Raw genomic sequence first — 20,900 nt, 5'->3', positions numbered from 1 at the left:
CGCAGTATATAATCGTGTAAAGGGTTTCCTCCTCAGCAAAACAAAGGTACTGTTGGCTGTGGACACTTTTTAGTTGTTCTGCAGTGTCCATTTCCCCTTTCTACCATCCCAACACATCTGACTTCCCTATGGGAGTCCAGGTAATTAGTTCTGAGCAAGCTGCCCAAGCCCAGCTCCACCAGAGCAGAACTTTCCAGGCTGGCATAATCCACATCTGGGCCCAAATGATTTCTTTGGCTGGGCAGGTGATCTGCACCTACCTAATCAGAGGACCTCCATGCTTTTGCTGGACAGATGAGATTCAGGGTGTAAGAGTAGGGAAGGAAGCAGGAAGTGGGGAGGAGAGGGATAGAGGAGAATAATGGGAAGAGGGAAGAAAGGGGTAGGAGAGAAAACAGACTGAAGGAAATGGTGAAATAAAGAAAAACGCGGAGTGGACAAGGAAAAGGAGTGGACGAGGAGAAAATACAGCTCCCCTATACCAAACACTCCCCTGGAATGCTTTCGTTCTTAATCTTGCTTCAACACCATTGTCAAGGCCGTTGGCCAATCTTTAGCTACACTTAACAGAAAAAAAAAAAGAAAAAAAAAAGGAGACAATGTCCCAAATGCCACCTCCTCCTTCACAGAGACGGCATAATCATTACTTAATGAGTCAAATGCTAATTACCTAAAGACAAACCACGACGCATGAATGAGTTAGGTGAAGAATCTATTTATCCTGAGAATGCAATGAAAATAACATCCTGCCCCATTCATAGCCTCTGGACTTTTCCATATTTCACATAGTCCTGATCTTAGCATCTTTCTCATCCAGGAATATATGTTGTGACCTATCGGACAAGAATAAAAATAAGAATAAAAAATAGAAAAACACAAAACACTGAAGTCTAAATATCCCAGCATTGAGAAAGTCTCTTTCTACCTCCTGAAAAGAAAACTTGATCTACAAATGTGGAGTTTGCCCTAGCTACTGAGGCATCTTGGTTATAATAACTGCCTGCTAGTTGTCAATGAATCTCAGCGCTTGGCCAAAGCTAGAGGAGCTGTATTTCATGTTGATGTCTTTAACATCCAGGCAAGCGATTATGATTTCCTTCCTTATCTCTCCCATGATATAAGAAAGAGCAGTGTCACTGGAGGATTAGTCCAGAAATGAAGAAAGCTAAACGGTAATTCCGAATTTTCCATCCATTTGTCAAGAACATCACACAGCCTCACAGGTCTAGGTTTTCTCACCTACCTCATGGGGCATAAGAGAGGAATTTGGACTAGATCTAAACATCTGACACCAGCCCATCACTTTCTCCTCACGAAACACTAATCATGCGTCAGTGAATGATCTTGGCACACTCTTACACAGGCCAAGAAGTAGCCCCGGTGTCTTTAGCACACTTCTCTAGATCCTTCAACTCCAAAGTATACTATGTACTCCCAGGGGGTCACAAGATAAACCCCCAGGTTAGGGACAGAATGCATTAGAATTTCTGTTTTCAGTTGCTCTTATCTTCCAATAAGACATAAGCTCAGCATCACTTATTACAGACTCACACCGGCACCCTCAGCCAGGCCACATGTCAGATACCCAGCGTTACACACACGACTGGAAGTCTCGTGAGGGTGGGAGTTCTCGGGTGGGAAAGGATTTGGCAGGAGCACCTCACTCGCATGATTTCTCAGAACATTACAGTCTGTGATTGCCCACCTCAGTGGATTGATGGGTCATATGTAGTCTGGTTTGAACAAAACCCAGCTGAGATCCTTGCCTATAAACGACAGGTTTCAGATAATATAAAGAATGCTCACGCAATAGATCACAAGAAAAGGGTGGAGCTGATGCATGTCCTCCTGGCATGTGATCTTTTCTACCTCATTCTGGGGAGAAAACTAATGATCCACTGGGGGAGCTAAACAATACTGAAATTATGAAAGCCACTTAAAATTTGGTTTTACATCCACTATTATTAAAGAAGAGCCTTGTCTAAACTAATTATGATATGAAGCCATCACAATTAACAAAATATACATACACTATCATTTATTTCAGATCATTCTAAAATTTCCATTTTATGTATATTTAAAATATCTAAATGTGTTAGTATCCAGTACATGAAACCTATATATTAATAAATTTACAGTTATCAGTAGGGAGCATTCATTTTGTTTAAAAGAATGTGTAATTAAAAAAGAAAAAAAATGCATAAAGTCCATAGTAGGCGCTTTTGGTAACTCTGAACAAATAAACTAATTTTTTTCTTTGTCCTCGTGGGACGCTAAATTCCCTTCCTTTGACTCTTTTTCTCTGCAAGGCTCTAGCATACATATGGCAGGATGAGTTATCTCCCTCCCTGAGCTCTTTCGTCTTTTCTGAGAGCTGACCTTTGCTAAGGAAAAACAAAATCAAGATTCCGTTGAATAAACCAGGTTTCTGCTGTAGAAAGGACTCCATTTTATTATGAAGACAAGGATGTGTTTATCTTGCAGATTTACACGGAGGGCCCTGAAGCCCCCTGTCGCTACCCCTACCCCCAAAGCAGGGACCTCTGTGGGACGGGGCTGCAAGGAAGAGCAAAGGAGTCAAAGGACTTCAAGAAACCTTTGGAACGAGAGGAGGAGGGACTTTTATACACAAGAACGAACTGATGAGCTCTTTAAGAAGAAAGGTTAACTGTTTTGTACCATCCTGTGAACAGACAAATAGTAAAATGTCTTTACGATAACGGACAGCACCTTTCCTGCCCAAACAAAGGTTGCAGGCATAGCTAGATAGTAACATACGAGAATTCTAGCACTCTTCAGCAGCATCACAAAAACAAGTTTTAAAGAGAAAGCATAATTCATCAATGTGGGGGGGAAAGAATAATTTCAGTAGGATCTTTAGCTCATGAGGTAGCTTTCCTATTTCTTTGGATGATAAACTTAATTTATCCCCATTACCTCCAGAGTAAATTATTTTATAACTCCTGGATTTGGCTTATGAAGATGGCTGGTGACTCATAAACGCCAATCTGACTAATGTCTCATTTAGAGAACTCGTATGCACAGAAGCCCAGACATCATTTCTCATGCCAAGAAATGAATGTATAATATTTTCAGTAAAAACAAAGAAATGAACAGCCAGCACACCAAGGAACACATCTGCACCTGTTGTTACAGTGTTTTTTATAATTTATTTGCTGAGTAGTCAGGAGCTGAAATACTCAGAGATGTAATAAGAATAGTTGTTCAAATTTAAGAGAAAAGTTTATGACCTTTTTTACGATATGGGTTATTTATTGCCACTTCAATAGCTATACCTCATCTGCTACCATTTTGTCTACAGTCCATTGACCTTTCCATACAAACCAAGGGGAGCTATATTTGAGCAACAACACTATTTTATTTATACAGCTATGCTCTTGCAAAAAGTTCAAAGTACTTTATAAATATCTCTTTAAACTTGAAGGTAAATTAAGGATCACTATTTCCATCTTAGATAAAGATATAAAACAAGGAAAGTTCAAACAGCTAAAATTAGCCATTTACAGAAGGTTTAACAATTCAGAGAGGATTTCTGGATAAAGATGGCAAATTGACCTTCAGTATTTATCTCTTCTCCAAACCTCACTAAACTGACCACAATGGACATTTTTTAAGTCATAAGCACAAAAGGACAAAATGCAGGGGAGAGGAAACAGTAACATGTTAAAGGTTTCAACAAAGATTTGGAAGCTTTAGAAAACCCAACGAGTCTACACATCTAAGCCATATGCTCCAAAGCAAGTTTTATAAAATTGATATTTTTATCTAATCTATCTATACCATGTTTCTTATCTCTCAAATGGTTCCAAAATTAGGAGGGAACGTAGGAATTTTACTTAAGGTTTCCTAAAATACCAAGAAATAAGAGTTTCCAAATTGAAAAGACCCACTACCTTCCAAATGGATGAATTCAGGGGGAAATTCACACCAAGACACAGAAGACATAGGAGAAAGACAAATACCACATGATCTTACTTATATGTGGAATCTAAAGAACAGAATAAATGAGCAAACTAAACAGAAATAGTCTCAGAGAGATAGAGAAAAAATTGATGTCTGCTAGAGTGGGGATGAGGGAGAAGGTGAGAGGATTAGAAAGTACAAATTGGTGTTCACAACATTGCCACATAGATATGAAAGACAGTTTGTGTAATATAATCAATAATGTTGTAAAGATTTTGTAGGGTTTCAGATGGGCATCTGTCTTTTTAGGGAGACCATGACATGGACGGTGTAGATGCCTGACCACTGCGCTGTACACGTGAAGCTGAAGCTGAATAATATTGGACATCAACTATAATTTTATATATATGTAGTCACAGGACGTGGAGTCAATGGGGATAGAGTCAATGGAATTGTAACACCTATATATGACGTCAGAGGGGTAGTACACTGGGAGAAGGGGTTACCACTTTGTGAGGGGTGTAAGTGTTTAACTATCACACTGTTTTGCACGTACACGTAAAACCAAAAAAGAAGTCTATGGGCAATGCTTTCACAATTTTAAGTAGAAATTTCTTCAATCTATATTTCTATACTTGACCAAACATGCCAAAAAAGGAGGGTAGAATAAAGAAATGTTCAGACATACAAGGAACACAATTTTTTTACTTCTTGAATATCTACTCCAGCCAAACAAAATATTTTCTAAAATGCTTCATTTAGAATGGAGTTTCTTACAGATATCTTTCCTGGCAAACTTCTTACCCAAAGAAAATATTTTTCTTTAATAATTACTTTTACAAACTTATTACAGAGGCAGTGTTTGCTCATTGATGAAAATTTAGGGAATGCAAAAAGTAAGAAAATCAAAAGTTTTACCCATACTCAACTATCCAGAGATCACTTCTGTTCATATTTTAGTGTGAGCCTTCTCTTTCAAACTTTGCATATAATTATTTTGGTTTTATTTTGCAAAAATAGGATCCTAATAACATTTTGCAACTAGCTTTTTTATTCACTTAATACATTATGAACAATGTCCATGTCTGTATAACTTCTACAACAATATTTTTAATGAATGCATGATTTCCATAGTATTGTGGAGAAAAACTATTAGATCCCTTTTGGACGTGTAGATTGTTTTCCCATTTTTTCACTAATAAATTTTGCCAATCTCTCAAGAGTTTTTAAAGCAGACAAAAGTAGGCAGTGACATCACAAATTTGGAGATTCAGAAAGCTACCGTCTTTGACATGAATCCAAAGCTTAAGCTTCAATGCCAAATCTGGTTCCCTAGAGGAAAATGGCTATTTTCAGCCCCAGGCTTCAGTGTGGGGGGCACCAGAAAATAAGTCGTTTGAAAGTGTCAGAAATCCCTAGGTAATTCCTCAATGGGGAAAATAACTCTACTGCGCCCATCAATGAAGGGAAAATGTGACCCTATAAAGAAGTTGACACTCCCACTCCATAAGCATTCAGGTAGAAAGAACAACATACATTCTGAACACTTTTGTCAGCTGACATAGAGACACTTCTAGTATGAAAAGATTTTCAGTCATCAAATTAAAAGTGAGCTCACGAAAGACAAAAAGTTGTGCAGAAGCCACCACGCTATCAGTGGAAAGAACACAGTACAGAATTGAAAGTCATCAGTTGGGACTCAGAGCTAAGGAGGTCACATGAAAACCGTAAGACAAAATATCCTTCCATGCTAGGTACCAGAGCAGCAGCCTGTTGTCTGTATCTCAAACATATACACAAACACCAATTCTAAAACAATAATACTGGGGCTTCAGTTGTCCCTGTAGTTACAGCCATTTTCTCTGCTTGACTAGCTTCTGACAAGAGCAGGTGGTCAGGAAAGTGGGTACACTGAGGAGGATGAAAAAGGAGGAATAAAGTCGAGAACAGTTGCAGTGCCTGTGGGAGAGGAGGAACTTGTTCTGGTTTTCTTCATGCTCCTTTTCCAGGGATTCTTCTTTCTCGCTCTGGTCATTAAATATCAGAGGTGGGTGCATGTTTATATGTGTAAGTTTGTGTGTGAGCACGCCTGCCTCACACTTCAGTCTTCTCCTGGCCCATTCTCCTTGAGGGAAGAGACATCTATGAAACTCCAAATTCATGTAGCAAGGTGCCCTTTGGGTGCCGCCCCTCGGTGGTCCCACTAATTATCTCAAATTGTGCAAGACTGAATCCATTATCTCTTCTGACATCATGCTTCTCTTTCTCTACCCACACCTTGAATAATGGATTGCCAAATTAGAAACATGGAGTGAAAAGCCTGAAAAGGGGGGACTCGGGATTTCTCCAGTGAATGAGAGCACCCTCCACACCAGTAAAAAAAAAGCCCATAAATGCAGAAGGTCAAACTACATGATACCTGATGGTCATCCATGACTACCTGTGCAGAGGCCCTAGAGAGAGTCGCCTGTCCTCCAACTGAGGCTCATTTCATCTACGCAATAACATCCTCCAGAAGTATTCAGGGGAGGGGGTGGGGCTACAGCACGGAAGGGAAGGGCACCCTTGCCTTGACAACCTGAGAACGCTGCCTTTGCCTTCCCTGCCGGGGCCCTTCCCACACGGCCGATATCTCCCTCCAGTCATTAAGCCTAGCTTTTCTGCAGTCAACACTCTTTTGTTGCCTCTCTAACATTTCTTTCTCTAGTCCCTCCTGATGGATTTGCATATTTGAAAACAAATACATTTCAATGATTTAAGTCAATTCAAGTTAGGTTTTCTGTTATTTCAACCCAAAGCATCCCAAACTAGTGCTTGTCTTTGTGTTCCTATCAATACCTGGGACATCCTAAGGATGTATAGTATGTTCCGGTGGATAAAGAAAGAAATGAAAGAAGAAAATTAGGAGTAAAAAAGTAAAGAAGGGAGGGAGCGAGAAAGTCAGAAAATTTATAAGTCGACAGAGTAAAAATTGCAGGAAAGGAAAAGCTGGTCTCTTAAACAACAGATGTCAGCTTGTGTCAACTTTTACCTTCCTGTGTTTTGTAGACAAGCAGAAATGATGTGCTTTGATGTTTACAAGGAAGTCTGAGAAAGAATGGAGAGAAAACTAAACGAGAATTAAATCTCATCCACTCTGAATTTAGAGGAAAATAACCAATAAAGATCATGGGCCTGCACCTTACTTTATATATTATTATTTTATCGGTATTCTGTTTTGATATCAAAATCAGAAACTTATTCTGCGGGGAGAAAGTATGCCTAATTGGCTTAATTGGATCCAGGCAATGCCCGAAATGACCTATACCAACAAAGGGCTGCAAAGATGTGTTTGATGAGGATGACAACATGATATAATTAATGTTTCTCCCTTCTGTTAACAGGTAAAAAAAAAATCGGTACTTTGGCTAAAATGAGGGGGGAGAAAATGAGACAACATAACAAAATTCTCAGCAATTAAATACATAACTGATTAAATAAACACAAAGATGTAAGTGTAGAAAGTAGATACAAGGGATTCTAATTCTCAACAGATTTAAATTCAAATCAGGCGCTCTTCTTATAAGATAAGTGGGATCTGTGGAATTCACTTGTAAACTGGCCATGTGACACGTGCACAAAACGGTAGGGTTTAAGGATTGCCTGCCAAGCCTTCTGCGCAGAAACTTCTCTTCTCCATTCCATGAAACTGTAAACCTATCACATCCCTTCTGAGAACTAAGGGACTGCTACTGCCACTCCTGAGTGCAAAGAATCTCAAAAAGAGTCATTCAAACATTGTTATGGTTTAAGAATCATGAATTCTTTCTTGGAAACTAGGTTGTTTGATGGTTTCTGCCCTCACAAATGGGAAGAAGACAGCAAGGGCCTTAAACAAGTTTTCTGAGGAGGCCAGGCCAAGTGCCTCACTCAGCAGGAGGCCACATTTGGAAACTATAGCATCCTAGGTGAGAGCTGGCCCTAAGGCCCTTGCTTAGACGTCAGCCTCCTGGTCAGCTTTGTGGCAAACCCGTTCTAACCCTACAAGGGCCACCTGCTCGCACACACTACTTCTCACTCCATCTCCCACCTAACAGGGTGTGTGCTCATTTATGTCACTTACATGGCTCTGTGGTTCAAGTCCTGAAACGCAAAGCATGGTCCAGGCACCATGGAAATTACATGGTCTGTTTTTATTAGATTGGTGCAAAAGTAATTGCAGTTTTAAAAGATAAAAATCATTACAAAAACCGCAATTACTTTTGCACCAACCTAATAAGTAGAGGCTTTTGCTCCCCACCACTAAGCTGAGTGCCTGAATCAAAATCTCTGGAAAGAAGGTCCAGAAATCTGCCCTCTGCGGGTTTCACACACACACACACACACACACACACACACACACACACGAATATCAGAAGCCCTTGCAATTTTCTTGGTACTCTCAACTTACTGCTTCTACTTGGCTATAAATTGTATTACCCACAACGCCTACTTTGATCCCTTTCCACACAATTCCATGTACACAGACAGTAGGTTTTTCAATGACTATTAATGAAACCAATGTTTGCTAACAAGCTGAAGCCACCTAGGATTCCATTGTGCCAGGCAGGAGAAGACATGAATGAGAAGCCATCGCTGCCATGCAAAATCAGACACAGCATCTCTGATCCTGCCGGCAGCTCCAGCCAGGGTACTGGTGGGAGCGACCTAATGTTATGCAGTGGGTGGTACAGTTAAAGAACTCCACTCCAGAAAAAAAAAGTGGCAGCAATAGAGGAGAACACACAAAGACCCAGCTGCCCGCCACATGAATAGCCTGGCAGGGCAGTCCACCAGGACCCACGGAGAATACAGATCAGAGGAAAATGGGGAATCTGAGACAGCCAGGACCTCGATGGTGCTAAACCATAATCCATTTTCAACTCCCCTTTCCTCGGCTTCCTCCTGCCTCTGTCCCTTCCCCAAACCTAAAGTTACACAAACACAACTTGAGAGCTGTTAGGCGAAAAAACAAACAAAAAAAAAAACGAGGACTGTGTGAAGATGGAGGCCTCGTAGGCTGGCCCTGCAGCTGGGCGGGCTCCACCATGCTCATTATTCCTGGCAGGCATGAGCCCCGGACAGAGCTCCTTCTGCAGCTGGCACTCTGTGAGCTCCGTTATTCGCAAGAATCAAAGAGGAAACACTGCACTTTGTTCCAGAGGATGATGGGGGCAGAGGGGGATAAAGATTTTAAACAAAAATATCAAGCATCAAAAATTGAACTTTCTTCTGTTTTTCAATGAAAGAATATGACTCTGAATACAAATGCGATATTGTCCTTGAGACTTAAAGGCCGTAACTCCAGTATGTTTAGTTCAAATTTAAATGTATCTATGAGTTTTGTTTCTTTATTTGTTTGTCTTGTTCTTTTGTTGTTTTCAGTTTTATATCCCACATATCAGTGAAATCATATGGTTCTCGACTTTTTCTGTCTGACTGATTTCATAGATGAGGGTAAAGGGGATCCAATACATGGTGATGGAAAGAGAACTGACTCTGGGTGGTGAATACACAATGTGAGATATTGCTGATGTACTACAGAATTGTACACCTGAAATCTATGTAACTTTACTAACCACTGTCACCCCAATAAACATTAACAAACATTCAAATGTGTCAAGTGTGTTATAGTATACAATTTGAAGAACGAGGCTTTAGAGGTTTTCACCCTTCACATGGAATCATAAACCTGGAAAGTACCTCAAGAGGTCTTGGCCGAGATCCCCAATCCTGAGATTATAATGATCTGTGCCTGCAGTCTCCTCTTCAAGATTTCTAGAGATGGAGAGCTCATAAAGTGTGTCTAGCCCGGTGGAATGTGCTTTTCACCTGGAAGGCAGACGCTCTCCCTTGTGCCCAGCGAAGGCCTTGCTGACGTGCCCTTCTCTAGCTAGCCCCACAGACTGACGCCAGGCTGACCCTTGCTCTGCCTGCCATGCTCTTCGGAATGCCTTCTATCTTTTTCAATATAGAAGTGAAATAAATGAACATGACCTAAGGCAGCACACAGGGAAAAAAAGTTATGCCATGAATCCTGAAGCATATACTCCTTTTCAGAAAAATGATGGCTTTTATTCTCCTAGCCAATATTTCTTTCTCTTTCTTTCTCTCTCTCTCTCTGGAGATATATATATATATATATATATATATATATATATATATATGCCGAGCCACTGGCAACTGCCCTTAGAAGCTAGACATCCACCTTAGCAAAATGACCATTTAGAATCGCTGGTCTCAAAATGGAGTCATATATATATAAATAAAGTATATTATATAATACACACACACACACACATACCTCTTTCATATCTGGATTGGATTGCTAAGTCCCTTTACTCCGTAACTGCATTTTTCCCTCCCGTTAAAACATAATCAGTAGATTTTAGCAAACTAAATTCTTCTCTTCGTACTTGTCCCTACGGACTTCATCTTCCTTTGAGGGACCATTCTCCCCAACTGGAACAGAATTCAAAATGACTTTAGGAAATCTCTACAGGAAGTAGAACCCATTTGATTTCATATCACTTTTAAATTTAGTGAACATTTGTATTATTCCTTCACATCATCAATTCACCAAAAGTGTGGCGTACACTGTGACCTAAGGCCAGCTGTGTGGATCCACTCTCATCAATTGAAGCCGAGCCACTGGCAACTGCCCTTGGAAGCTAGACATCCACCTAAGCAAAAGGACCATTTAGAATTGCTTTTCTCAAAATGGAGTCACATAACACACTTGCCTAAATCCCACTGATGGTTCCCCATAGTGAACAGAACAAAGTTTAAACTCCTTGCCATGACAACAAGGCTCTTTATATCTAGACCACCGCTGGGACCCACCACCCATCACCACATTCTCCACTTCCCAACTACAATGGGCCCATTGCTTTCCATTCTAAAATACACAAGACCAAGGCCACCTCTGAGGATTAGCACTTCCTGTTCCTTCTGCCCAAAAGAGTCTTCCACAAGTTCTTCACAGACTGGCTTTCTCATCAGCCGATGTTTGTTTGCCTGTATTTTCTCCCTCCTCCAACGAGCAGTTAAGCCCCATAAAGATGCCAATAGTCTTAACCACACTGCCCCCAGTGTCAAGCAGACAGTGAGCACCCAATGAGTATTTGTGGAATGAATGGACGTGTGTGATTGCAGTAGGCTCCAATCCCACCACAGCGAGGCAAGAACTGGGCAGGAAAAGGAACACTCCAACAAGAAAGAGCAATGGATCTTTCTTTGCTTCCCTAACCTGAAAAGCAATAAGGAAAGGAGTGTCCTTTGCTTCCCTAACCTGAAAAGCAATAAGGAAAGGAGTGTCCTTTGCTTCCCTAACCTGGACAGCAATAAGGAAAGGAGTGTATCTCCAAAGTTATAAAAGAAATCCACATGCAAACATGCATTTTCCTGCCCCTCATTTTATTTTCACCACTCAAAACAAATTTCTGATGACAAAATATGCATAAAATATTTCCTTTATTACTTTTCAACCAACTTCTATATTCATCAACGCATGTGAAAAAGAGTATCTTGTGAGAATCCAAAAGCCTACCAAAATTATACATTTCATTTCTAGTTTTCTTTCTATGTCGTCATTATAGCTTACATAAGTGAAAAATGTTTTTAATGGCTTCTGAGGCATGAATATTAGTATAATTTTTGAGAGCTGAAGCAAAACAAAAATGCACAATGACTCCCCAAAGGACGCATAGAGTACAACTGTTGAGAAACTTGTTTTGTTTTATACTTGTTAAGATATGTATTATTCAGACTGCAAATACAAAAGGAGGAATTACCATTAAGGACAGAACTTTCTTGTGAAGCCCAAAGTTCCACAGGCCTGTAAAAACTATGGCAAAAACGCTCTTTTAGTCACATATCCTTAAACTTATGTCTTTAATGTGTAACCCAAAATTATGAATTATATCATTAAGAAAAATAAATTGGTATCTGGATTCATACTACCATCCCTCAGTGAGCTTATTTTGTTAGTCATTTTATATTTTCTTTTTTTTTTTTGTTTTTAATGTTACCATTGCGAAAGAAGTGTCTTAGGGCTCCATGTCCTTTGGTCTGCCCCACCGAGAGGCCTCTGCTGGCCACGTGCCACATACCTTGCAGCCACTGTGAGTCCTGGCTTTCATCAAGGGTGTGGTGGTACACAGCTCGATGGCCTCAGGCTCATGGAAGATGACTGCTGGGAGGGGTTCTTTTTTCAGTGTTAGGACATTCAATTTAGACTTCAGCATGGTCTGAAAGTGCTGCAAGGCAGAAAAAAAAAAAAACAAGCCAAAGATAGTTAAATCAGTTGAAATTGTATGTGGTGCAATTGTACATCAAACCCAGTAGCAAAATCTTTGTTTTTATTAACTGTCTTAACAGAGGAGGCCAAACGATATTTGGTGAAATAGAGCGGGAGGAACTGTCAGGACATTACTAAAGGGAAACTATGGGAGACAGCCAACCCCCATTCAGACACCATGGGAACATGGGGTAGTGGTGAAGCCACCCACGATCTTGTTCTGAGAAGTTCTTCCAAGGTGATATATACAGAAGAAATCCTAGAGATGTAATCCATGACGAATTCAGCTAAAGAAATGAAGATGTTCAAAAGAGGATGCTATAGGAGCAATTTGGGGGAAAGTCTAGAGCTAATGGAAAATGAGAACTGATGAAAAAGAAAATGAAACGTCTGTTCTCGGCCTCCCCAGTTGTGCTATGCCTTGACTGTGGAACTCTGGGAAATTCACTACTTCTTAATGAACTATTTTATTTGCTATCTCAGGACTCTAAGTAAATATCCATCCTACAGGCAACGCTTGTTGGCACTAGTTCTGAAATGTGAACAGAATCCAAGCATATTAATTACCACTATCTATCACACAGTCCAGGTCCTATCTTTGCTTGGTCTAGCGGCTTTCAAACCGGTCCCACCACTTCCAACCTTGGCCTGTACAGAGGACTGCCACACAGCAGCCAGAGGGATCCTTCTAACTTCTAATCATGGAGTGTCATCCCTCTGCTAACCTCTCGCAAGCCTTCCCTCTTCTCACAGAAAAATCTTAAGTCCTTACCTTGGCCTCCAAGCCCACGCACGATTCAGGGACCCGTGGGCTCTCTGATCTCATCTCCTACTCCTCACTCTCTCTCCTACTTGGATCCCGCCACAATGGCCTCCTTACTTTCTGAAAATAAACAACAGCCACATGTGCCTTAAACCTCTGAACATGCTGCTCTCGCCCCAGGTGTCTGCAAATCTTGCTTCTTCATCTCCTTGGGGACCCTGATCAAATGTCACTTTATGAGATAGTCCTTCCTTATCAGCTTTATCTAAAATAGCACACACATGAACATATATACACAGAGCTGATTTCATGGGCATGCAACCTACGTAGCCTCACAGGGTCCTGTGCTTTGGAGGGCTCTGTGCGCGGTCTCCGCCTTTGGTTTCATGTCACCATCTCGACAGCTTTAGTAACTTTACCTTTAAACTTCTGTTTTGAAAGCTAAGACTGATGGAACAGTGGAGTACTTCATGAGCAGAGGAGGTACTCACAATATGTGCATCCTCCACTATACAGAATTCAGTAAGACACAAACCTAGTGCAAGGTAAGCATGTTCAGCCTCTGACTCAGTACACAGGTGCACTGACAGCCTCAGGAGGCCACGCTTTAGAACTAGAACTTGCTTCAAATTCAGAAAGAAGTCAGTTGTGTTCTAAGAAACACGGATGATCAAGGAACTCTGTCATATCCTTTCCATTTGTATGACTTTCCTGTATTAGGCAACCACTTATATTGAAAATGAACAGGTTCCCCTCCTTCTATCCCTCTACACTAACCACATGGAATCTACCAGAACTCCAACTGGCCACCCAGATGGTCAATAAACCAAAGGTAAAGGGTCAGGGGAATGTGCACCTATTAGAACTGAAACAACAACAGGTGAGTTTGTTTTGTGGAGTGTTTCCACTATTCTGGGAAGAACAAAATGCAGGAATTGAAAATTGTGTAATTTCAGTAATTTAGCTCTGATATTTGTATGGACAGTGGGCATTTCACAATATAATGATGAACGGTAAAATCATGTTAATAATGCAAATTTTAATTTTTCTTTTGGTTTTTTACTTAGAAGAACATTAAGTAGGGGAAAACACAAACAAACAAAAAAAAACCCACCATGACTATTTCAGAGAGAGATTCATGGAAGAAAGAACAAGTTTTTGGGTTTAGTACCTTGAATGACACTTTTTTCTATTTTTTCAATAGAGGACACTGAATTTTCATTTTGCACTGGGCTCCACAAATTATGTAGCCAGCTCTGCACACATATCTACTCATCACTGTCTATTCCCTTCCCGATTTATTATTCTTACCACTATGCATCACCACTATAAGTTTATGTAGTTTATTTTATTGTCTGTCATCTTCCACTAAAATATGAACGCCATAGGAGCAGAAACTGTTTTACTCCATGAAGTATCCCAAGTGCTTACAACAGTTTACCAGTCCACATGGAATCTACTAGAACTCCAACTGGTCACTTGGATGGTCAGTTTTAGGTGTCAACTTGGTGAGGTTATTCAACCAAACAGTAATCATGGTGTTGCTGTGAAGGTATTTTGCAGAATGACTATAGTCCATAACCATTTGAACTGAAGTAAGGGAGGTTATCCTACGTAGATAATCTGGGTGGGCTTGACTCAGTCAATTGAACCACCTGAACAGGTGAGCTGAGGTTTCCCAAAAAAATAAATTCTACCTTCGGAGAGCAGCATCAGTCCATGCCCAAGAGGTCATCCCACCCTTCCTGACAGCCTGCTCCAAGGATTGCAGACTTGCCTGGCCAGCCCCCATAATTGCATAAGCCAATTCCTTGAATAAATCTCAATATATATCTCCTGCTAGTTCTGTTTCTCTGATTTCACCCTGACTGATACAGCCACCCTTTAGGATACAAAGCTGCTAGCCCTAATACTTTTTTAAATGGGAGAGAGACTTGCCCTTATTTTCCCAGTGAGTATTGATTTGTATTTTTTTTTAAAGATTTTATTGGGGAAGGGGAACAGGACTTTATTGGGGAACAGTGTGTACTTCTAGGACTTTTTTCCAAGTCAAGTTGTTGTCCTTTCAATCTTAGTTGTGGAGGGTGCCATTCAGCTTCAAGTTGTTGTCCTTTCAGTCTTAGTTGTGGAGGGCACAGCTCAGCTCCAGGTCCAGTTGCCGTTGCTAGTTGTAGGAGGCGCAGCCCACCATTCCTTGCGGGAGTCGAAACCCACAACCTTGTGGTTGAGAGGACCCACTCCAACCAACTGAGCCATCCGGGAGCTCAGCAGCAGCTCAGCTCAAGGTGCCGTGTTCAATTTTAGTTGCAGGGGACGCTGCCCACCATCCCTTGCGGGACTCGAGGAGTTGAACAGGCAACCTTGTGGTTGGGAGCCCACTGGCCCATGTGGGAATCGAACCGGCAGCCTTCGGAGTTAGGAGCATGGAGCTCTAACTGCCTGAGCCAAGGGGCTGGCCCCCTGATTTGTATTTTTTTAAACGTAGGGCAAGTCTTCATATTATTCTGGAAGATTCTGTCTGTGTTCTTAATCAATTCCATTCCAACAGAGGGTGTGGGGTTTGGGGTTGCAAAGTGGTCTGAGAAGAGAAACATGGATCACTAAGAGAGATGGCTGAAGATTGTCTCAGTGGGAAAGTGCTGAGGCCCCAAGATGAAGAGAATAAGGGGACAGCGACCCAGAAGATGACATAATGAGCAAGTAGGGACATTCTCCCCTGTCTGCCATTTTGCTGGGGCTCTGTGAGAGGTACATGAAACCACAGCACAACTCAGCCTGACTTCTGCTATACAGGAAGTTCCTGAGGATGGCACTAGAAGTGATTTTATTCTCATGAGGGCTAGACAACCACACTGCCCAGAAGTTCTGAGATTGTCTTCCTGTCCCCGTTGTGGGAACCAATGTCCTAACTATTGGTTCAGCCGCTAAGCACACAGAGAGACTGAAAGTTGCAGCCTGGCACACATACACACCCCACACACACACCCTTCATTACATGGCTAAGGAGCCAAGTAAAGAAAATAAACATTTTAAAAACCTAAACTGGTGATAGGAAGATAACAGAGTTCAAATTCCAACTTCAATACAATGAGTTATGCAACCTCAGTTACCTAACTATTCAAAGCCTTGGCACCTCCAGCCAGGCAGGTGTGTGTCATGCATTCACTCACCAATTCATTCCACATCCCTTTACTGAACACCTACATTCAGCCAGACAGTATGTAGGCACAGCTGGAACAGAAGTAAAATGTTAGTCTCTGCTTGAAAGGGTTTCTCACAGTAGGCAGCGACTGTTAAATCAAATGACAACTGCGGATCTATGTGACAAGTTGGTGAGAAGAGCTAAGGAGAGAGGGTAAGACAATGTTTGAAAGTAAAATAGAGAAAATGATTCCTTTTTCAAAAAAGTGGGTTTTTTTCTTTAATGATTTTGTCCTTTATGCCCACTGTGAAAGGATAAAGGTAAAGAGAGAAATAAAATGTGAATTATTTGATGAATCATTGATTCTACAATAATGCATCTTTTTAGAGAAAAATAACATTTTTATGTAACTCTGAGTTGTTCTTATAAATCTTCAGGTGGTAGAAGTGTGATAGCTATAGCTGTTTATCATAAGAACCGTCGACTAAACCTGGGACACATACCTGACAAGCTCACAGGAGGCCCAAAGTAACCACATAGGATGGTCTGAACATAAAAATTCCTAACCAAATGCAGGTCATGGTGGATAGCCACATCCTAGGTCCGTGGCTTCCTTGACAAAGGTCATTCATTACCATAGAGAGCCTGTCTGTGGTCTTTTTGCATCTAAGGTAACATACCTTGAAATGTCAGTGATCTCCTTTTCCAGACCTCTCAGGACACCCCCCCACACACACCAGAGCAGACCACAGAACCCCTCATTGGTGTCTTGTTCCCGATTACGATCTCTGTGTGCTGTACATGTTAATTATTAACTATCCTGTACCCACCAATGAAAAAGAAGTATGTGTCTCTTCATTTTACTTTTTATGCAATCCCAGAGATGTCCCCGCTTTGCTTTCTCCCACCCCCTTAATCTACCACCAACGGATTTCATGTAACCCTCATTATGTCCTCCTTTGATTCTAATGTATCAAATAAGCTGCAAAACTGTATTCTCTGGAGCATTTTCTCAATCGTTGAAATTTTGCTTCCCAGAAATTGTCATCAGTTTGGCTCAAATAAACTCATACAAATTCTCCACAGGTTTGGGCATTTCTTACATTGACAGAACGCTCTTCTGTCCCCTTCCTTGGGGATCCTTCTCCTCTACTCTACACTGCTTTGTGGAATAGGGTTATGGGTCACAATCCCCCATCCCCTGACATTGGGAAAGAATATGTGACACAGGCTGACCATCTGAGGACCACTTGTCCCCAGTCAAAGGTATTGGTTCAGAGGAAACTCAAAATTGGCTGAACACACTCCACTCTTCTGCGAGACTGACACACAGGGTTACTAGACTGAGGTGATCTGAGGGCAGAGCTGATGCTGACCTTCCTATACACTAAGGTCAGTCTGAAAATGCGACCACACAGAGACAAGGAGGGCTGAGAAATGGAGAGTCAGAGATTTGACATTGCCGAGCCCTGGCCCCAGCTGTATCTGACTCAGACCCATCCATGGTCTTTACTGAGAATATGAACCAGTACATCCCCTTTTATGTTTAAGCGAGCTTGAGTTGGGTGTGCGATCCTTGCAACTAAAGGAATCTCGTCAATACAAATCACTTTTTAATGAAAAGTCATCTGTGAAAATAAAATGGGAGCCACTAATGAACATTTTAAAAAAGACTTCATAAATCTTAAACTGCAGCATGAATAGCAACATTATCTTTAAAAAAAAAAAATAAGTGAATCTTGCACTTAGTTATTTGAACAAGCTGAGCCTTAATGATAAAGCCCCAAATAATAATCTGAAGAAGGTATTATAATCCCCAAGTGATTCATGTCTATGACAAAGCCCTCTGAGCTACTGCCAAAATGAGATAAGTTCCAAGTCTCGAGACAGCCACACGGTGTGTGTACCTGCAGTGATGCCCGGTTCAGGTGACAAGCTCTCCTGCAGGCTAACCAAGACACAGAGCTCCAACCAGCTCTGTCAGAGCCACATGGCCTTGTACTGCCTGGGTCTCAGTTTTCTCATCGGTCTACTTTAAAAGGCTGTGTTATATCACGTCCAAAATCACAGTGCTTGTTCTTTGCACATGCAACGGCAATAAAGACAATGCAACCTAAAACATCATACATAATCCAGTGGCATTATAAAAAGAGGGACCTAACAGCGGAGCTTGGAAAAGTGACTGTTCCCAAATGAAAGACGCACAGAGTTCCATAAAGTAGATGTTTTATTCATTCTCAAAGAAGGGAGGTGAATGGTGTTGTAGAAAATTAGGGCACTGCCCCCAGACAAATTAAACAAAGCTCGGCTTTCTGCATTTGGTGCTTTATGTGTGATCCTAAAATAGAGCCTCTAAATCAAGCCCCATTATGCGGATGGGGTGATCACCAGGCCCTGTATAATTTTACAGTTGGCCCATCCTTCTCCTATTCAGACATTAATCTCTGACAGTTTAGCAGGCAAGGATTTCCATATTTTACCAATTCAAATCAGGTGGCTCTCACCTTTGTATTGATTCTGTATCCAAAATATAAAGCATCCTGGGAAGGCAAATGGTGCTTCCTCTTTTTGGACCACTATCCTCACACAAATTAAAGGGAAGGCATTAAGATTTTAATCCCTGGTTCATCCTTGCATTTTGAAGGCTGGCTATAATGGTCATTTTTAACTTGCTAATTACGGGGTCAGGAATGCCCTAATCAAGCTTCAAAGACACCGCAGATGTTCTCTTTACGAGAACCACAAGGAACAAGTGGGTGAATAAAATTAATGGAAAACCTCAGCACCCCAAATAACTGCCCCCTCATACCAGCATACAAAAATCAGTAGGGCTTCGACATGCGTTCATTATCACACTTCCTTTAATTACTTTGGGGTATGAAAGAATTTACTCAGTTGTGGTTTCCTTATGTTTTATAGCACTTATTTTTCAAAAAAGGTATAATCAGGTCCCACATATGAGAAAAACAACAATTGTTCTATTCTTTTGAGACCTGTAATAAGATCTTTCTTTTGTTTATTGTTTTGAATGTAAATTCTTAGATTTCTTCTTTTAAATACTTCTTCTATCATTTTCACATAAAAACAAAATAAAAGAAAAATATTTTTTCTGTTAAACAGCAAATGTGTTAAGTGATTGAGAGTAATTAATTACATGAGTGAAGAGAAGAAAATTCTACTTAATTAAATCAACGTTTATTTAAATGTTTTAATGCAAATGGTTTTGTTTGTTTATTTTTGTCCTTTTTAAAAGTAAAACAGGGGTGGACAGTCTCCCCAAATCTAGCAGGCATATAGAAAATTGCACTATTTGATTTCAAGGATTAATTTTTTCATGCAGTTTTATGTTGATGGCATTTCAAGAAAAGAAAGACCTACACCAACATGGCATTTGCCTTCTTCCAAATTATCCTAGTAATTGCCTTATTCAAAAAAGTTCCAGCTTAATTTTAAAGGCCTACCTCCAGACACTTATAAATTTAAAAGGCTGTCTATATAAAAATGATAGCTATTATTAAACTAACTGAAAATACTCATGCTCATATACCCATATTTATTCATGCAGTTTTAATTATGGAAGATTTTTTTTTTTAACATATCGCAGATTCTCTCAAGATTATGTGGGAGGGGCACAAAAATAACTAGCTCCACGCCCACAGAATATGCGAAAAGCCCCCAACGCGTGTGAAACGCTCCCTCAGGGGAGTGTGCATGTGTGCATAAATATATGTATATATAATCACTTATTTATTTTTGTTACTGATCTGAAATACACACACTTACACGCTATATTCCTAGTTTAAGTTGTTTCTGTCATCTTCTAAACTATTTTTCTATACACAGAGGGTGCCAAAAAAAAATGTATACACATTTTAAGAAAGGAAAAAACTGTATTAACATTGTAATACTCAATATATACTGATAACAGAAGATGAATACAAGTCACGTTTGACTTCTGCAATTACAAGCATTGCTCAAAGTGGTTATCATCAGCGTAATTTTAATACAGTTTTTTTTCTTTCTTAAAATGTATATACAATTTTTGGGGCACCCTCTGTATTAACAGTTAAACTATTGTATTATAAAACACAGGTTGCAAGCTCTCAGCTCAAAGGCACATTTGGCCTATAAATATGTTTTATTTGATTCACAGAGTGCTTAAATTCGAAGCAGTATTCAAATATTGGGGTATATATGATTAAAATTTGCATTTCCACTTCTCATGAAAGATCAGAAGATCTACAAAAGCAACTTGCATTCCTTCCTGACAAAAAAAAAATAGCTCCTTATTTACTCTGCAATTTGCCAGGGTCTCTCTTTCCCCAACTGCCAGCATTCTTTTCTATACTAAATACAAGTGACTATTTTTATAGTCATCTTATGTGTTACCAACTTCACTCCTATATTACTTGTTTGACCCTTATAGGCCTTCAAATTTGCAACCCCTGATGGATAATGCCAAATGCTACGAGCACGGAACAAAAATTTCACCCACTCATGGAAAAAAAAAAATTACATACAGCTGAACTAATTCATACCTATATTTAAATTATGAAAATTCAACTAAGAAGAGAGTGAGTGAGTGAATGCTAGAGAGAAGTAATAATATAAATAGGCCAACATATCTGTTTGTCATCCCACACAATGAGTATGCTCCAGGAATTAGGACTGAATTCTTCTCTGTGTAAGGTATTCCCACATACCCCTGGTAGTGTATCTTATTGCACAGAATATAATTAAACTACTAAGGATCA

General features: G+C 40.3%; 1 protein-coding gene across 2 annotated transcripts in view; it reads right to left on the bottom strand.

The window, feature by feature from the left end:
- PID1 (phosphotyrosine interaction domain containing 1) overlaps positions 1-20,900 on the bottom strand; it is a 213,950-nt gene that overhangs the window by 97,248 nt on the left and 95,802 nt on the right. For both annotated transcript variants that reach the window (XM_033112830.1, XM_033112829.1), the window contains one exon: positions 12,054-12,200. In XM_033112830.1, coding sequence (XP_032968721.1) covers positions 12,054-12,188 — 135 coding nt within the window. In that variant the 5' untranslated portion in view covers positions 12,189-12,200. The remainder of the gene's footprint in view (positions 1-12,053; positions 12,201-20,900) is intronic.

Source organism: Rhinolophus ferrumequinum, chromosome 8 (assembly GCF_004115265.2).
Source record: "Rhinolophus ferrumequinum isolate MPI-CBG mRhiFer1 chromosome 8, mRhiFer1_v1.p, whole genome shotgun sequence".
NCBI classification, from domain to species: domain Eukaryota; kingdom Metazoa; phylum Chordata; class Mammalia; order Chiroptera; family Rhinolophidae; genus Rhinolophus; species Rhinolophus ferrumequinum.
Note: the sequence above shows the minus strand (reverse complement) of the source record. Positions and strands in the feature narration are given on the sequence as shown.